This window comes from Rissa tridactyla, chromosome 8, assembly GCF_028500815.1.
Source record: "Rissa tridactyla isolate bRisTri1 chromosome 8, bRisTri1.patW.cur.20221130, whole genome shotgun sequence".
NCBI classification, from domain to species: Eukaryota; Metazoa; Chordata; class Aves; order Charadriiformes; family Laridae; genus Rissa; species Rissa tridactyla.
This window is the reverse complement of record NC_071473.1, coordinates 12,245,777-12,265,821: the sequence shown is the minus strand read 5'-3', so window position 1 is coordinate 12,265,821 and position 20,045 is coordinate 12,245,777. Positions and strand designations below refer to the sequence as shown.

Sequence of the window (20,045 nt, the reverse complement as noted above, 5' to 3'; positions counted from 1 at the left end):
TGTTAGCTCTCTATAGCCCCAATCTCCCTAATGTGCAGCTAAAAAAGACAGCAGACTTGCTTTTAACTTTGAGAAAGAAACCTATCCTATATACCACCACTCAGAAAGACCACCTGCTGCTTTCTCCTCAGCCCTGTGCTGAGGTCTTTGGCAGGCTGTGATACCAGTTCAGACTATGATCACCATTTAATAGGATGGGAGTAACTGCCAGGGTTGTGATTTATATTAGTGGACTGAAGTTGCCCACTTCAGTTGTGACTGTGATCCTTCTCCACCCGGTGCCTTTGCCTCAAGTCTCACACCACATTACACAAACATCTACTTGTGCTCATTAATCACACCTAAAGCTAAGAGAAACATGAATATACATAGCATATTAATTTCTAAAGAGGTACCACTGGCCCTGCAGAGCTGTAATCCAGCTGTGCACTTCTCCAGTCCCCATAAAGTACTCCCCCAGTATCTGTTTCCCCCCCAGTGAACAGACAGTCAGACCTTTTGTTCTTTGACATGGGACTTAACCTGGACAAAGGAAGGGCAAGTGCCTTCTCCTAAGCTAGGTCTGAAGTTTTTTGTTAACATCACTTGTACCTCCATGCATTTACCGGAGGGATCACAGCCCCATTGCCTTGTTCCAAAGCATGAACAATCTAACAAGACAAGAACATCAGAGGACAGGGACTGTATCAGGAATGATCTGACTAACCTCATCAGTGGCAAATTGATGGAGGCACCAAGGTCCAGTTTAGTGCTTTCCCCATTAGCCCATACTTGTTTTCTAGTAAATCCTGACATGACTGACTTAGAACACAGAAGTGTGTTATTCTATTTCCAAATTTACATTTTTTTCCCCATTGTCCCATATAGGAACTTAATTACTAGCAAGAACCACTGCATCTGAAGGATAACGGGATATGAAGTGCCCTCTCTTTTAGGTCACCGCCCTAAATTCATCTCAGGTCAGCAATGATTATGCACCATCATCTGTTGATCCTTCTGTATTGCATATAGCAGGTGTTCTTCATAATCTCTGAATTTCACAGAAGATAGGGATCTTAATTTCAAAGACAGTGACAAATGCTAACTGATCCAGCTGCTGCCCGTAACAACAAAAATTACAAGACTTGAGTGTGCTACAAAGACAGGCAGACCCTCACCTACAATGATGGTCATCATAGAAAAAAATTAAGCCACTGCATGTTCCACATGACCAGAATATTCCAGCCTATGTTAGCAGCATCCACCAATTAAAATGGTTTAGGTGAGAAGAGATCCCCTCTGGACCCAAGCAGCATCCCCAGAAAACATGATGGTTTTTACTAGAATTCATCAAAAGCATGTGGAACTAATTAGCTAAGATCCAGAGGCAAGGGTTTCCTGTGCAAACTATTTTGAGGGGATGAGGGAACAGGAGAAGGACTGCGGAACTCCAACAAACATGGAAACAACAGCACTACCAGGAGTAGTATCCCATACTAAAGATGTAGATAAGAGTTTTTAGAATTAGGCATCAAAACTATCAGCGATAACCCAAACCAGACACTTTTTTTTGTTTATTTTTCCATGGCAAAAGAACATTAGGAACATTTTCTTTCAGGTTCATTTAGAATACAGTTCAAAATTGCTCTTGCCAAATATTCAGGGGCCGTATGACATTTTGACTCTTCTTTTCAGTTTGATTTATTGCTTATATAGGAAAATGACACTTCAAAACATTTTATCTTTCTATAATTCTATAATTCTAAAATTCCCAAAGCAATGTAAGACTTCAGTATTTCAAAATTGCTGCCCTTCTAGTCACCTCTTATCTGTGTAGGAGAACTCTCAGACCACAAAGGGCTTTACAAGGAAATGGAGGTTCTTTGTAAAAGCTTACCTCAAAACTTGCACTATGTGCCAAGCAAAGCTTCCACACCAGTTCAGTCACTTCCCCTCCAGTTACTTCCCTCTCAGTTTTTTCCTTTTCATAGAGCATGCTGGTCACATACAGATCCTCGGAGTCCACTGGAGAGACATAAGGAAAAATCAGATATCTGGTGGTTGCTGGCCATTTGCTATGATTAACCCAAAATGCTAGGGGAAAGTTTCTCTCCGACCCTTTATTTCTGCATGTAAGAATCTCTCCAGACTCAGTAAAGCCAAGGGATGAATATGAATGCCTGCAGTCAAGTTGAATTTAAGAACACAACAGAATAAAGGCCTAAAGACTAGTGTGACCTGAAATAAAGAGTCAGAGAAACAAAACAAAGACGACACGCATAAAAAAAGTCATGCTTTCCATCAATATGCCTCTTACAATGGCCCTGCTACTTTACATTCATCACCCTTTCAAATTTCATCTAATCATTCATTCAGCCCCACACTTCAACGTCCCAAAAACTCAACAGAACATCTAGGTGTCAAGAAAAATAAATGTCTCAGCTCTTAACCTGTTCTTGAGGAAGAATCTTGTCATCATATGTCAGCATAACTATAAACAAAAAGTGTCCTGGAAATTTGGATTTTTCTTTTAAAAAAAACAACATTATTTAGAAGCAGACAAAAAAAAAATAATACAAAGTGTTTCTCAACATTTAGAGGTCAACTTTAAAATCTTTCCTCAGGCAAGCCTCCCATTGACTTCAGTAAAATCATTCTCCTAAGGAACAGTCCACAGAGCAAAGATGCAGCAAAAATTTAAACCGTTCTCTGACATGGCACGTCCTTAGTTCCATTAGGATTTGCAATTATTTAGGCTCCATTTGTACACACACTAGGAATTGTCCATAGACACCAGAAGGCTGATGCTCTGCGTACAAGGGGGCTAGGTATATAAAGGAGGTAAAAAGGACTTGGCCATTACGGAAATCACTTTTGGAGACCCACCCAGCTTTCTTATAGCAGGTCCTAAAGTCCCAAAGAAGTGACAGCTCTCAGTAGCCCTGCCTGTAAAAACATCCACTTTCACATAGTTTAATATATTAAAGGAAATATCAGGTGCAAAGAGTTTTCACAGGCAAGACACAGTCCCAAGATTCTTCTAGGAAATAAAGTAAATTTATTTTAGCAGAAACATCCATGCTACCTTTGTTGTCCAGTGTCTCTGTTTCCACTTGGAAGAGTTTCAGCGAAGACTGTGTCTGTGTCTTTGCCCCATTGCCCTTCTGAGAGAACAGTGTAACGAGGTTGGACTCAGTACATTTGGCCTCTGACAGGACTCCATCCTTAATGCTCTGAACACATTCCAGTTTGGAGGACAGGATCCGCTGCTCAGACTGAGAAGAACAGATACTTCAGGTAAAGTCTTGATGACCTATGTCAGCCTGCCAAATCCTTTCTCTCCCAACTTCACACAGAATTCCAGTTCTGTGATACAGTGTGAAGTCTCTTGTCTAGACCTTTGACAGAGGTCAGCCTGTGGAGGTTAATATGCTCTTTATTTCCAGTCTAATTTTTCCATCAATGAAATGCAACTGCTAACTTTCAGTGCCAAATGGTCTCAATTCGTTTCAGTTCACAAAACATCAGTGTTAAGCAGACATTTTTGGTCAGCAGAGTTGAGAAAAGCAAAAGGCCAGTAAATTACGACTACCTAGTACAATACAAGAAACAAGTAATATGCACCTAATAAAAATGGCACAAGATACAAAAATTGACTGTATTTGCCATGAACAGTAGAAAGCTGTGCGTCTGGTTTTTAGAAAAGCTTCCATCTTTCCAAAATTTTCTGCAAATAACAGCTTTCTTTGCATAATGTATTTTTCTTATCCACATATCTCTATTCCTCTCTTTCATTCTCTACTTTCAGCTTACCACTATAACATATTTTAATGACAGAGTTTAATCCAGGCGCCTAACAACCTCCTGCATTTATACAAAGTTCATCAACTACAACGCAAATTTGCATTAAAAACAAATTCTGTGAATAACAGGCATTACAGGGACAACAATATTCATCATTTCTTTGCTAAGGATTCAAGTTTGGGCAGACACAAATATAATTGAGCATAAATGACTATTCAAAAATGTTTACATTTTGACTCTTCAAAGAAATTAAAGGTCCTGTGGAAGAATCAGCGTTATTTCCCAACACTTACTGGCACATGAGGAAGAACAACAGACTGCACAGAGGTAAAGCCAGAATACCGATGAGAGCAGAGGTTTAAGTCCCTTGTCTTCATAAGAATAGGACCTTTTCGCTGATACCTGGTTGGGCATATTCCCAGAACATCCACCTAGTAACAAACGTACAGTGTTGAATCACACATACAGACATATACAAGCCAGTATTATGGGCTACTACAATTAATTTTAATAATTGCTTTGTTGTAATAACAATGCAACAGAGACCTAAAATCTCCCTTGCAGGACACTGGTTTCACCACAAAAGCCACGGAAAGGCAAATCATTTTAAAGACCTTGGTCAAACTTTATTAATAGCCAGGGTTTGTTGATTTGTTTAACTTCATGGTGTTATTCTGAATCAGATCATTTACAGACGTACGCTTTTTCATTTAAGATTTTGTGGGTTTGCAGGGAAGCATTCATTCAGAGAGCATTTCTACTCAGAAGAAATGTAATTACATACGGGTGTCCCAAGCCTTATTGCAGAACATCTATTTAAGCACTGATATGTAGAAATAGCACGAGAGTGAGGGTAGTGCACATCATGCTGAAGGTCAGTCTAGAGACTGCTCTTCACAACAGAAGACGTGCAGCCATTGAGGTATCTCACCTGCACTCATGCAAACACACAGGCAACAGTGGGGTACTCTGGAATATTATTGCAGTGTAACACTGCAGAACTCGAGCTCAAGTACTAAAAAAAAAATTGCAAAGAGTTCTGAGAAGCCTGTTCCTAAAGCCTCCTGAAATTAATGAAACAAGTCATGATGAATAATCATGATTAACGAATATTGAATTTTTTCCCAGAAAACTGGTAAAGCACAAGTCCTGATGTTACAACTGCTCAGAGAACTCTGCCATACACAGCTTTACCTCAGGTAATCAAGCAGTGGATTCCAACCCTAAACAAGAATGCAAATTTTAGATAATTACATAACATTCACTACAAAAAGCAATCAGATGACCACCACCAGCCGCTCACCAGCCACAAGTGGCAAAAGCCTTTAGTTATTTACAAATAGACTCAATGTGTACAAGGGCTACCAGCCACCCTAGAGCATTACTCTACCAACCATCTCACCTCTTCAACGACTGCACTAGCAGTGGATGCTTGCGACGTCTGCAGGACACTGAGAATGCCTCGCTTTATGTTCAGTGCCCAGGTCTGTTCATTCCTCACAGGACAGAGCTTCAGAACTTTCCCATCATGGAAAGAAAAATGAAGAGGATGCTGTTCTAGTACTTCCCTGCAATAAAATAGTTTATAGTTTCTTTTTTCAAATGGTGGCTGCAAGTCAGTTTTTGACATTAGACTGAGATTTTTTGAACAGAGCTGTTCCTCCACAATGGATCTGTCTTATTCTGTATCTCCACTCTTTATAGCATGCCTCTATTCTTCATGAATTCACCCTGACGCTAAGAGCCCTTAAAACAAAACAAAAACCCTATCAAGATAATCACAGCATCTTCAACATAACTGTAATGCTTAATAAAGCCAACTCCTGGTACATTCTTTACAAGTAATTCTACTTAGTGGCAATGATTCTTGTTTAATATACAACAGAAATTCCATTTTACAATTCAGGGTGCCTTTATCATTTGTAAGTATCTCAATTGCAAAGTAACTGCATGTACTCTTTATCATTCCTCTTCAGCTGTGATACACACAAGAAAAACTGCTTTCCAATCAACCTATATCTTCCTGCTCCACTAGGTGTACGTACTTGGGCGCTATCCCAAAGTTATCCCCCCATCTCTGTTGTCAGTCCACTCCCTGATTTCTTTTGCTATCCAAGATTGAGAGTACAGTGTTTTCTACTTTGCCAACAGATTACTTTTTAACATTGATTTTCACTCCAAATATAATGCACTTGAATCATATATTTTCCCTCTAAATGGGGAAAAAAAGAGCCATCCAAAAGAAGAATTCTACAGTAGTCCAATGGTCAGCTCCCGTACAAGGCAATACATAGTTCATCTGCACATTAACTCTGGAACTAACTGTTTGTCTAATCAACTGGGTCACAAAGACAACGTAAGAGAAAAACTTTTAATGCATCAACACCTGGATAAAGTCTTTCCAGGAGAAGAGACTGTGCACATGGGATAAGGTTTTCTGAACTGCTAGGCAACTGCAGATGCTTTTGCTGCTATCTGTGGAAATTACATGCATGTTCAGAGGACAAGCTAGACCACTGTATATTCACAATAGGCTGAGGCAAATGCTAATAAGGTTCACTCGTCTGAATAATTATTTTCAATAGCCAAGCTTCACTGAATGCTTTCTTTACTACTTCTATTTTTTTGGCTTCTCTGCAAAGAACAAGACACAACTGCTTTTACCCCTACGAAAATCCTACAAATAACTTCACAGAAGATGATGTGCCTGTACTCTGGTTTGAACTCCCATACCACTACCCGTACTGTGGAACACAAAGCTCTTCCTGATGAATATAAAAATTGATGCATTTACTCCAAACTTGCTCTTTTTGACCCTTTGAATTGAGTCAATTACCTCAGTTCTCAGTGCCATTTAAAGGCTGAGAATCCAAGTGGCAGGACAAAGAGATAGATTACAACGCTGAGCTTAACCAGACAACAGAACGGAGTTTTTTTGACAACACAAGAAGCATCAGCTCTCTGGGAAAATACCAGGCCTCCACAGTTTGAAGAGACCTTTTTGTATAGGCATCTTCACTAGAGTCTATACCTTTGCAAGTCAGAGGGAAACACACTGACATACGTTATGAATGACCTACTAAAAACAAAAACATAAAAGGAAGAAAATGACATTAGACGAATAAATGCAGTTTAAATATCCTGGAATAAAAAAAACCCACAATGTTTTTCATGGTGAGAATCCTCCAAACCAAGAACTTCTGAAATGTACTTCAAAACTCAAGAGTCTGTACAAGTAACAACTGCAATTTAGAGAACTAGTGAGCTAGCCAGCTAGAGGCCTGGTTATTTGTACCCAGAATAAGTTTAATTGTCTACTCTCCAAATGTTTTTATATACAAAGGAATTAAAATTAGGTTCAAAAAAAACCTTTTTGGACCAAATGCCTCTCAATTTGCTGATGGTCCTCTTATTGTGATCCTTGCTTTTTCAAAAAAAAAAAAAAAAAAAACCCACACCAACAAACCCAACTAATACTAAACACAGTATGAAACAGAGTGAACAATGTCCAGTCAACAGCTGCTAAGCCATATAGCTTCAAAAAAAACCCAAGAACTAGACCAAATTAGTTTTTCTACCTTAGACTGTCCATTTCCTTCAGAGGCTCCTCTGTGGATGCAAGATTTTTCTTAATCTGTACATCTTGCACCTAGGAGCAAAGATTATAGAGCAACAAATATCACTGTCAACAGGAACTTGTGGACTTTGTCACATAAGGATATCTACATAGAATGTCACAGACAATGAAAAAAGGCTCATCACTGCAAGCAACACAACCAGAATAGCCATATCTTCAGGTTGCACATCTGAGATGGTTTACAGAAATTTCTTCTACAAAGAAGTTTCACTCACTATTAAAATAATTTTATACAGCACTATTATATCCCTAGTAGAAGCAATCTACTATATCCCTAGTAGAAGCAATCATCTAGTCTGGGGTAAAGTAGGAGCCTGGATAAACATAAGTCCTTTCTACACCCAGTTGAGAAGCAAAATGACTACCCGTCTCAGTTGACTCTTGAGACTATACCAGGTAAAGCTCTCAGTATTCAGTAGCCATTTTATAGCTTGCTTCTACTGAATTCAGAGGAGAAAATGCATACTTAAGTTCATTATGAAATTTCCTAAAGTACTTGCAATTTGGCTGGCTGTGGTAAGGAAGCACTGTTCTCAAATGGTAAATGAAAAACAGTGGCACTCTGTCCCATTTTAAGTACAGCATAGACTGCAACTGTTAGTGATTTTTTTTTTTTCTTAGTATCTTCTACTTTTTTACAAAGACAAGCATTCAACTACACATTGTTTTGCCTATTTTAGGAGGCCATAAATTAAGATAAAGAGCTAGAAGTTGGGGAATCCAGCCACTGATGTTGCAAGGCAGAAGACAGTACCCAAATTCTCATCTTTCATGTAAAATCACAGGACCACTGACCAGTTAATTTTATCCATATGGCCATGTTAGGACAGGGATAACTATCCTATTCTTTGTTGGCCTCATGTATATGTGTATATAGTACACACATGTCAACCCCCCGTAGAACCCATGAATTATCCCCTCTGTTAACCTGAAGAAAAAACAACGCAGATGAGAGAAGTTTATTTTTCATGCTCCCCCTGCTAAAGCACTGTAGTTCTCAAACTGGCCTACCGCAGGGCTCATCCCAGGAAAAGGTCTGTAATTTGAAACTAGTCTGTTGCTCTTGTCACTGAGAGAGAGATCTCCTGTCGAGATCAACGGAGTGTTACAAGACTGAATTTTACACTGGGCTAGGAATGGCACCAATCCAGCACATCATACAAGTTTCTCAAGTTTTCTTTAAAATGCTTGCCATTTTTAAATTACTGCTGCAGATATGAAAGTGCTTAAAAATAAACCAAATTCCTTTCAAAGGGACTAGCTTAATCTCCAGTTCCACACTTCATGTGAAAAAACTGTGAAACTGTAATGTCACTTAGGACAGAAAACAATGATTTGTTTAATCTGCCGGTTAAAATGGGCGAATACCTAATTTGAAGCCGTGTCACATCAAAGCAATTCTGCAACTCTAATTATAAGGTTCAGAATTGAACTGGCTTTTAATTACAAGAAAAACAAATGTTTTAAACGTAGCAGTAATCCTAAAGAAAGATACAGTTCCACATCAGCTCATCCCAATCACTCAGACGATTATGACAATACTCACTTTCAAAACCATCTGGCAATTCCCCAATACCTCAATGATCACTGTGCTCTCCAGAGAGATGCCACTGCTTTTGTAAATGCCTCCCTGCAGAAATGTGTTGGTGACGGCTGAATACTTATAGCTGTACCTAGCTCTTTTGGGGAAGTACGATGCACTGTGTCCTAGGAAAAAAACCAAAAAAATGCTTTTTTAGTCTATTAGGCTTACCCCTACCCCTATTTTTTTCCCTACTTTTTAATCTTTTGGCCACTGAAATCAGCTAAACAAAGGGACAGATATTCATTCAGAACGTTCCTTTCCCATTTGGACTTGCAATTGGAAGAACTGGGTTTCTGAAAGCACCCTGCATGCTAGTGACAGCTCCAGTATGGATGGTGAAAAGAATTCTGCTTTCTCCTATGCAGATGGCCTCACAATTTCCACCGAGGCAGGAATCTGATTTCCAAGAGCAGAAAAGGAAGTCAATGCATTTATGGCGTGATAGTCTTTGGACACCTTTCAGAGAGCAGCAAAGCAGGACTTTTGCAACAGCAAGATGAAAAAGACCTGCTGATGCATTCAGTGCTTTTCATGCCCATGCTGTGAGCTACACACATGCAGACAAACTAAATGACATGGTTTTTAAGTAAAGAACTGTGGTTCTGAAAGCCTGCCTGAAAAGATCCAGGCTAAGGAAAAGAATGCATGGGAAGACAATGATTATTTGTATTTGTATGAAGACGTTGTTACGACCTGGCAAGTGTCCGTGGGTAGCACTGTCTTCTACTGAATATAATGTCAGATACAATCATGTGCTACATGGTCTCTGTATTCCTCTAATCAAAGGAGATTCTCTTCTAGGCCAGGTCATGAGAATTAACTATAAAGGATGAGAACGATGTAACAAATACGGTGTCCCTAAAAGATAAGACGACATGGTACAACCTCAACTGGGACCACTGAAGTGCAGAAGAGGGAAAATTCAAAGAAAACACTCTCCCTTCCCTCAGATGAAGATGATACCACCTGGAAAAAATGACCTCTGTAGCTCCCATAATACAGAGCTTCTTTTTCTCTACCTCACAGTGGCACTACAACACTCGAGCACTTTCACTGACAAAGGCACACAGAAATGAAGCAATGTTGAACAAATGAAGGGTCTCTAAGCTGCACTGTCTGAGTAGGTAGCCAAGAGACCAGCGAAAGATCTCCTTGCGTCCATGAGCTCCCCTTGCTCTTACGCTGAAAAGCACTTTTGCACATTCAAGTACCTGCTGGCAATGTAAATTGGAAGCGTAAGTTACAAACTACACTTCAAGCCAACCAAACCTTTCCAGGTCAATTCAATATCCTGTCTTCCCATCCATTTCTCCTTTACAGAATGTAAGCTTTGTGCCTGCTTACTGAAGAAGTCTTTCTTAAGGCCTGTTTCAGTATTAAAGGAGTTAACAGTGGGTACTGGAAAAAAAAGACGCTCATATATGGCTGGGTCTTGCCCTGCATGGGTTTAGTAGTTCGCTTAGCTCTAATGTCTATGAGTTTTCTGAGTTCACAGAATGCAAACTTCAGGCAGGTCTGGGTCTGGTGAAGCTTAGGGGAACTTCTCTGCTATTTCCACGAACGCTGATCACCCAGACAAGTATCATTCTTCTGAGAACACAACATCCTTGATGAAGAGAAGGAATTTTTCAAATCCCTCCTTCCTTATCACATACAAGGCCTGAATACAGTCTTGTTTTACTCACCTACACACTCCGCAAAACAGGAAACTGCGTAACTTAAACTCTCCAAGGATCCTGCAATGACAAGTAAGATAATAGAAAAGCACTGAAAATTTGTGTGCAGCTCAGGACAGACCTGCTTTTCAATTACCATGAAATAACTAAAACCAAAACATGGCCCTCAAAAAAAAAAAAAATACGTGAGAGTTTTGCTACCAGGTATGAAGGAACAAGACTGCTCTTGCTCCTTTCTCCACATCTGTACCACACAAGCACATACATAAAGGAATGACATACCTGAGTGTATTTATTGCGGTAGGTATGGAAATGCAACAATACCATGGATTGCCAAGCAAATTAAAAAAGAGGTTCTTAATCCAAGAAAGAAATACACATTTTATACACCACACGTTTTTACATTCGTAGGCTTTTAACTTTACTGCAAGTAGGGAAAATTTCCACTTAGCTAAGATTTTTATTGCACGTGGCCATTCAAGAAATCCTAAGTATCATTTAAAGCAGAACAAGAGCAAGCTTTACTGCCCAAGCAAAACTTTTCCAGCACCAGCACACTAAGGAACACTTAAACATCACAACTCAAAGGTGGCAATTGCTTAAGACATCCTTTAATACTGGAGAGCCTGTCCTCCAATATGACTTTCATTCAGACTTTGACTGTGAGGGCAGTGAATTCAAGGGGATGCAGAACACACTTAAACCACACAGATGGAATTGCTTCAGATTCACATCAGCACGAACAGGGAAAACACTTGGGCTGCTACATACAGAGCCTCCATTCCTTCTCTTCACTCTGTGCATGCACATCTGCACAGTAAACTAGTAAGACTCACACTAATGCTCTGATGCTGAATGACCTTAAATAAGCCTGGCAGAATTACATTCATCAGTTATTGCAAGCACTGCTAGACAACATAAAAGTCCATGATGAACTGGAAGAAAAAATCTGTCTCATAGAGAAGTTAAGCAACAGTGAAAATTTTAGTTTATCTATTTCCTGTGCATCACTGTGATTGTCTCTACAAGCATGATGACTGGGTGCTCAAAGGGCTAGACTGATAGAAGTCATGCTTCAGCACATGAAACACTGCAGATTTCTTTCACCTCTGGTAAATACACAGGTACTATGTTGAAGACTGGCCTACTGGCCCCAATTTCTTGAGAACTTCTGTGATAAACTTGAGCTTAATTTACAGGAGTTTTGAGAGAGAAGCCCCATGATGAACACATTCTGTACTGCTAACACTCCCCAGCACTCAACTCAACAAGTCCTAGGTACTGATGGGAACTTGCTAATGGCAAAATCAGTCAGATCCCAGCTGCTCATACACACTGCAGTGATAGATGAGGAACACCCAAAATCAAATATGTGATCCTGCTGCACTTCAATATAAGGCACTTGTATGCACCACAGTGAAAGAAAATCCTACTTTATTAATAAATCACGTATTACGTGATTTAATTAGTACTAAAAGCACTCAGCCCTAACTTGCCATTATTGATAAATATTTCTTAAAAATAACTCCCTTATGAAGTTCAGTACTAAGTATAATCGTCCCCAACCTCTATGCTACGCTATATGCTAAAGAACCTCCCTGTTAAGCGTTAACTAACATCTCTGTGTTGCTCAGCTTTGTTTCCCACTGGAGACAGAAGTTAAAAGACTCTTTATTCTGATTCTGTACTTATGGATGTTTTATATATGCTATATGCCTGAAGGAAATGCTCTTGTCAAACTACAACATTTAGAAACCCCCATTAATATTATTTATTGGAACCATATTTTCCCTTCTCTTTATGCCTTTTTTTAAAATGTGAAAATTATTGGTAGGAAGAAAGAAGGGAATTCACAGCTTTGGAACAAAAATAAGAAAGTGTTTGTTTCTTCAGGACTCACTCAAGCTTATATACATTTTTATTCCCAAGTTAAAATTTAATTTTCTGGAGAGTAGAATTACATTTTTCTTTAAAAGATCTTACCCCCACATTTATATTTTCCTTCCAACAAATGCTCCTTTTTATTTTGCAGAATTAATTCTCTGTATGGAACTTCAGATTTTACCTTTAAAAAGTATGAATAACATGCTGTTTTCAAGCAGACTTGGTCTAGTGCTATGGCTATCTGCAAAACTAGAGTACTTTCTAGCATAGAGAGACCAGGTTACGTAACTTGAAAATTATCACTCGACTATTAATTTTTATAAACATGCCTATCTATACTTAAAACATATGCATTAATTTTAACATTCCAAACACACTGCACATGGAGAGAAAGAAATACACTTATCAGTTTCTTTGTGGGAAAAAAAATCATCCTTAAGGATCTAGTGCATCAGGTAAGAAAAGGGCTATCAAGCTCACCCTTTTCTTTCGAACAGTGGAAAAAGGTAGTGTTAATTTAATAGCTTTTAATGAAAAAATCAGTACAACTTATTCAAGAACTTTAAAATAAATACGGTAAGACAAACTTCATCTGTTATGTAGCATCAGATTTTTCAGATGCTGAGTACACCTCTCCAGGACCAGATTTAAGAGCACTCTCAGCTCCCATGTGGATACCCAAATGCTGTGCTCAGAATTTTTAAACGTGTTTATCACAGACAGTGCGGTAGGCTGAGCACCCTGGACAATTAGGCACTTTGTTAACTTTGTTAAGGTGCCTAAATTTAGAGTTTCTGCTCTTTGCTTTGTTCTTTTTAAATTTAAAATTTTCTTCCATAATTTATTTTGGTTCTAGAAGCAGCATGCACCTATTTCTTTCCAGTTGACAAGAGTAACAAAGGACCACATCACTGACATTTCACGATCTATTCATGATCCTTCATCTGCCAAATACCACAGTGAGCACAATTTTAGGAGACAGTACCAACATGCTATTTTCAGGTGAGACAATGAATTGACTGGCACAATCTCAATGTTTCTGTTGCTTTCCCCAGTAATGCTGAAGGAAGATGCGCTATTTAACTGCACTCCTTTATAGGTGGGAGCCCTCCCACCTGGCCAGTACCACCCAGAGAGCTCAGTAAAGCAAATCGCTACATGGTATTGAAAATCAAGACAAAGCTGCTACTGCAAACCTACAAGCTATAATAATTTACAGCATCTCAGAAGTTTTGCTAGTGAGATCACTCCTTAACAGAAGTACTTTGCATTGAGAGATCAATCTTAGCAGAGGAAAAAGTATGTTCTACTTACTCTCTGAAGCTCCTGCCACAACAGCACAGAGTAAAATGATGGCGTGCAGCCCCATGGCCATCGAAATCACCTCCTCGGCCCAGAAGTTAACAAAACCACATCAGTTCTCCTCTCAAAGGCACCTCTGAGCAAGCCAGCAAAAGAAAATTTCCTTCACAAAGCAGGAGCTCACTCTTTCAACTCCCTTCGTCCAGCCAGAGGAGGGGCTCTGGCAGGGCAGCCTGCAGAGGGGCGGGTGTGTGTGTGTGGTAAGGGGAGAGATAGACACAAATATTTATCCAGTCTCTAACAGCATTTCAGCCTTTTTGCAAAAAACAGAGAGAGAAGCTAACCTATTAGAAATTCCACAAAACTGCAAGGAAAAGATATTAAGTATACAGCATTACAACATAGCAAATGCTCAGAACAATCCTCGCAGTAAGTTTAAAATAAAGAAATAAATTTAAAAATCACCCTAGCAATCATTCTCTGATGACTATTCAATCAAAAAGTGCACAGAATGAAAACAAAAGCAAAAGCTTTGGTGCTGAAGGGAAGGTGTTTCCATTGGGAGCAAGCAAACTCATGTGAGGCAGATCATCCCCTCAACCAAAGTCCCAAACCGAAGATGGGTGAAATCGTGTGTAAACAATACACAAAACCACTAAACTACCGTCCTTCTGGTGGCAATCAGGTTTTTACAACACATCAGACGTGGGTCTTCCAGGGTTCACTAAACTTGTGATAAAGACCTTCCACTCCTGCTTGAGAGAGAGTCACCATCTACCTCCTGTTCTGCTGACTCATTTTTCTAGAATGGGGGCTCTCATCACACGCCTTCCCTGGCAGCCTGTGGCCACGTTTACTCTCCACATGTAATAGGATCGATGATCACTTACACCACGGAGGCACTGTCAAAACTCAGCTATGCTTGCACACCTTCTGAAGGAACCTGCTGTGGACAGACAAAGATTTATTTTCTCCCGCTGCATAAGCCTCTCTGGTTTACCCCAAGCTACTGTTTACTTCAAACCAGATTCACAAACAGAAATCATAGATAACAATCCCAGCCACCAGTACCACTGTCCCCCACCAAGCTTGTGTTGTCACAGCCTCTTGCCTGAACTTACTTTCTCCATCAGGTAACATTTGCTCAGTTCAAAATGCTTATCAATTTTACCTAAACGGAAAGCAACTTCTCACTTGTGCTTTGCATGGATCAATGACCACAGAAAATGAGAGAGAACAAGTCAAGTCTAAAGACTTAATAAAATACTCCATGACAAATGCTGGGCCCCTCTATCAAAATCCCAGATCTACCAAATGCCAAACTCGGGGCAGCTGAGGTCTGAAACAGAATTTTTAAAAAAAAAAAAAAAAAAATCATCTTATGGATTTCATACAGCAGCTCAGATTTCCTATGATCAAGCCAAAGTGGTAACAGAAAGCCTTCTTCCATCTCCACTGTGGTTTTTCAGAATATTCTAATTTTGAAACTGCTTCAGAGATTTCATTATGGAAATCTTGTGACTTGCTGGGTTTCCCATTTTTGCTCTGCTGAGTTACTCAGTCTTGAATTCATTTTAATGATTCATTTTAAGATTACAGCACACCTGGGCATAGCATGTTCTCCATACATTACCCTGCAGTCATTCAGCTCTTGATCTACTATCAGCAGTATCAATAGAAGCAGGTAAGTTAATAGCTGGGCATGAATATAAAAACATGATGAATTTACTGGAAAATTGCTATATTGTGACATTTCTTTTCTTGAATCACTCCTATTGCCTGTTCTCCATAGTAGTCTGACTTTTAGCTGTTTATATAGTAAGATTTTTCAACATATTTCACATAGCTATTGCAAAATAACATAAAGACATAAAACTTACACTGTATTCAGTGGAAATATCAAAATTGGAATTAGAGGGAATTTCTGCCTTATTGTGGCTCTCCTAAGAACGTAACCAAATAGCAACTAGTTACAAGCAGTGTTTGTGTGCTGAGCATTTGTAGCCCTACCCACATACTAATGAATTTATAGGAAGTTTTCCACTTAGTTTATGTTAACCTCATGTATGGAACCAGTGTCCGGAGCCAGCAGAGTACATAAACAGGTGCTTAATTTTAAGCATAAACCCACACCAAAAATTAAGCACGTGCTCAAATCTAAATGCTTTCTTGAAACAAGGCTGTTTTATCAGTCATTTCATCCCCTACTCAAACACCAGAAGCTCCTTAAGAAACCTTTCTGTCTCTAAATAGCTATATTTTCCTTAGAGCTCTGTGGGTGGGTTTCTCATTAAAAAAAAAATAATCCTCTTTCAGTTACATTTTTAATTTTCACCCAGAATAATTCATGCAGCTCATTTCCCACAAGGAAGGAGCTTTAAGAAAGAGGGTGACCTGGAAAGGTTCTATGAACTATGCTGAGAGACAGTCTGTGCCCAAAGTCCCTGAAACAAAGCAGGGTATAACCAGATGGACAAAAAACGTCAGATCTGTTCACAAGACTGCAGCACACTAGATTTGGGGATGCCTCAGAACTGCTGCACTTGTGCATACCAAGAACACTGCATGTATGTCTTACCAAGTGGCGAGAGAGCATCTTTCTAAGAGGTTACAAAACAGGCATCACACTCAGAAAACTAGACTCTCTGATGAGCTTTTTGAGAAGGTGACAGTGTTTAGTAAGAGACATGTTTTATAGCTTTAAGACAAATATTTAGCAACAGACATTAACATTTCAATCACAATTTCTAGAGTAACAATGTTTTCATGCAGAAACAGCTGGCATGTCATGGGAAGGCTCTCTTCAAGCACTAGGAAACAAACTTTCTGAAAAGATTCAAAAGGGAGCAACAGTTTTCATTTATCAACATTGGACATTAATGCTATTATATGTACACTTAATTTTAAGCACAAGCAATCTTGTTAACTGTAAAGGATCACATAAACGCAGATGCAAAATACATGCTTGAGCAGAGTTAAGAGAAATTCAAATGTCTGTAAGAACAGAGCAGCAGCTATTCAAAACTTTCCATCAGAAGTCACCAGTGATCCCAGTGTCTGAGAACCGGACAGGTCCAGCTTCAGACATCACCATGACCAGAGCGTAGCTGAGTCTCTCCCTTGCTCATACCAAACTGAGGATCAACAGCCAGTAATAACACTGTGAGCCACAGACTGAATATTGACATAGAAGATCCATGTAAAATAACAGATACAGTGAATTTCTATGTAAAAACATTAATTACAGAATGAGTTACATGTCAATATATTAAGAGACTCATAGGTCAGGCTCATGTTCAAACTCAGATTCAGGCTGTGATCCTGAGGTATGTTATATATGGAAAGGACTGCTGGAACAGAGAAGCTCAAGGATTTGGGCTTTGGCTTGAAGAAAGAAAATAGAATTCAATGTTACCTGGTAACTACACCTAAATTTCTATTTTGTTCAAATTGTCTTGCTCTGCTTTTTCAGTTACAGCTGTAAATCACACTTTCCAAAATAATCAAATTTGCATTTTAATTTCAAGTTTTAACTTTGCAGCTTCCCATTTCTTAGGGAAGAAACTATATCAATAAAAATGAAAAAAAAAATCTTACCACAGCTGTATAAGCACACTCAAGAATTTATAAATCTGAGCCTGCTTCAATCTTGACAATTTCATACACCAAAGAACAAAGACATTCACAAACAAAACTCCCTGGCTTTTTTGTCAAAAACATTTCAAATAGCTTTCTTCAGTATATCACAGATTTTGGGCACTTTGCATTCAAACTTCTATGCTAGGAATTAAATGTCTGATTTGCAGTAGACTCCTAAACGCATGACGAAGCCAAATCTTTAAGACAAAACACAGCATCAACATTAGTGTCCTGTGCACTTGACTAACTTCACTCATTTTAGTGAGCTAGTAAAGGCAGGATGCGGTTCAAGACTGAAAAATAAGCTCAACATCTTTTAAGCATTTTTTCCCTTACCTCTTCCAAAATTAGATTTTTCTAAAAAATCAAACCACCACCCCCAAAACAGGCAGACAAAGAACCTCCGAAAGAGAACTTTCCACTGTGGTGCTGCCCTAGATAGCATTAAAATATTGAAGAAAATCAGGCACGTATGCTGCAAAGACACTGGTTTAATGACACACAGGAGACTGACACTGGCAGCAAGTCTGAGAAAAGCATTCACCCATTCTAATGGACATTGTACTCAAGTTTGCAAAATGAATTTAACCAAAAATACCACCTAGCACACAACAGAATAAGGATATTCATGGGCACCTGAAAACTCTACACTAGTATTGCCAAGAAAACCTAAGCTTTAACAAACCGATAAAGTACGTTCTATAAAGGCCTCACAAGTTTTTTTAAATTAATATTACTCTAAAAGTCACGTTTAACCTCAATAGCCAACGGCAGGAGGAAGGTTCCCTGGGCCATGGGCCAAAATGGTGCCTCCAAACGCCAACACCTGCGCGCCCGCCGCCCCCGAGATGGCAGCAGGGGCTGCTGCAGCCCCCAGACCTGCTCTTACAACTGCTCGGTGTCTTGGCAGATTTTCCCAGTTCTGCACCCCAAAACGAGCCCGCTGCACCCACCGCCGCCGGAGCAGGCCCGCGGCCAGGGGAGGCCCTCACAGAAGGGATCGTTCCCCAGGGCAAGGCTTCGGGGAAAGGGTTCCGGATACGTTATTTCCCTGGAGGCGGGGGGGAAAGGCCCAAAAACGGAGAAGCACTTTGAGACACGTACATTTTTCAGGCCGCTTGCTAAGAGGAACGAAGCGACGAAGGGGCGAACCGCCTTGAGCCGGGCTGTGGCAGCGTGCGCGGCGGTGGCTCCACTCCACACAGCCTCCCGGCGGGCCGGCCCCGATGGCGGCCCTCACCTGGCGCCGGGGAAGCCGAGAGACCCGCCGTGCTAAGGAGGCGGGAACGCCGCCCGGCGCTGAGGCGAGGCGGGGCGGGGCGAGGCGAGGCGAGGCGGCCCGGCCCGGCCCGGCCCGGCCCGGCCCGGCCCGGCCCGGCCCGGCGCGCCCCCGCCGTCGCCCAGGACAGCAGCTGGGACGGGCGGGGGGTGCTGCGGCCGCGCGGAACCGGCCGCCGAAAAGCGCCAAAAAAGGGGATCTCGCCCACCAGGGAACTTTCGTACAACGAGCTGTCAAGAGACAGAGCGGCCCGGGCAGGCGCTGCCATCCCCCTCCCACCAAGGCGACTCGGGGGAGCGTGAGAGGAGAAAGGGCTTCAGAGGCTTCGTGGGGCAGGAGGGGGAAACTGCTCAGGGCTTGTCTGTCGTCCCCCCCCGCAGTGCTTCTGTGTAGTCCCTGTTGTCAGGTGCAAATGCCCCATAGCTTTAGATCCTGGAGCAGTGTCTGCCATACACCTCGTTAATCACAGAATTGCCGAGCTTGGATATGACATTCAAGATCATCAAGTCCAACCACCCCCCTAGCTCTGCCAACTCCATTGCTAAACCATGTCCCTCAGTGCCACATCTACCCATCTTTTAAGTAGCTCCAGGAATGGTGATTCCACCATGTCACTAGGCAGCCTGTTCCAGTGCTTAATAACCCTTCCAGTGGAGAAATTTTTCCTAATATACAATCTAAACCTCCCCTGGCGCAACTTGAAGCCACTTCCTCTTGTCCTATGGCCTGTTACTTGGGAGAAGAGACAAACCCCCACTTCACTACAACCTCCTTTCTTCAGGTTCTTCTTTCTCTTCTCCCAAGTCACAACCTCCTTTCAGGTGGTTGTAGAGAACGATAACGTCTTGATACAGTAAAAGTGGATGGGTTAGACATCTGCTAGGTTTAGTTGGATAAAAGGAAGTCTTGAGACATTGCTTCCTTGAGTAGAATAGATAGGGAGAGATGCTAGAATAAGCTAGTTCTGTGAGAACAGGAGTTGCAAACTAAGCCAAAAGACAAACTGAGTATGTGCGAAGATCGAGTTCAACCAGCAGACACCATGAGGAAGACTATTGACGACCACCAGAGGACCTTGGAAGACCACCAATGGACATGGACATGCATGCGTCAAGGACATCTGCATGTATTAGTGAGTTCTAGATGATAATATGAATATGTATATTCTGATTGCTTATAACCTTTGTAGTTGAACAACTCAGCGCGCACACTGGGGAACTGATCCCCTGTGCACCCAGTGCTGCAATAAAGAATGCCTGC

At 40.7% G+C, this 20,045-nt stretch overlaps 1 protein-coding gene across 8 annotated transcripts in view; it reads right to left on the bottom strand.

Annotated features, from left to right (window-relative positions):
• The window catches only part of LOC128913816 (uncharacterized), a 104,258-nt gene extending 89,045 nt beyond the window's left edge, over positions 1 to 15,213 (bottom strand). For 6 of the 8 annotated variants that reach the window (XR_008468073.1, XR_008468074.1, XM_054212053.1 and 3 more), the window contains exons 1-7: positions 10,691 to 13,863; positions 8,967 to 9,127; positions 7,362 to 7,432; positions 5,186 to 5,351; positions 4,077 to 4,214; positions 3,065 to 3,254; positions 1,877 to 2,004 (exon numbers count right to left, since the gene is read on the bottom strand). Coding sequence is in view for 6 of the 8 variants with exons in the window: in XM_054212053.1 (XP_054068028.1) it covers positions 1,877 to 2,004; positions 3,065 to 3,254; positions 4,077 to 4,214; positions 5,186 to 5,351; positions 7,362 to 7,432; positions 8,967 to 9,127; positions 10,691 to 10,820 (984 nt within the window). In the remaining 2 variants the exon portion in view is untranslated. The other 2 variants (XM_054212054.1, XM_054212057.1) reach the window with 2 other exon arrangements.
• Between the last annotated feature and the right edge of the window lie 4,832 nt (positions 15,214 to 20,045).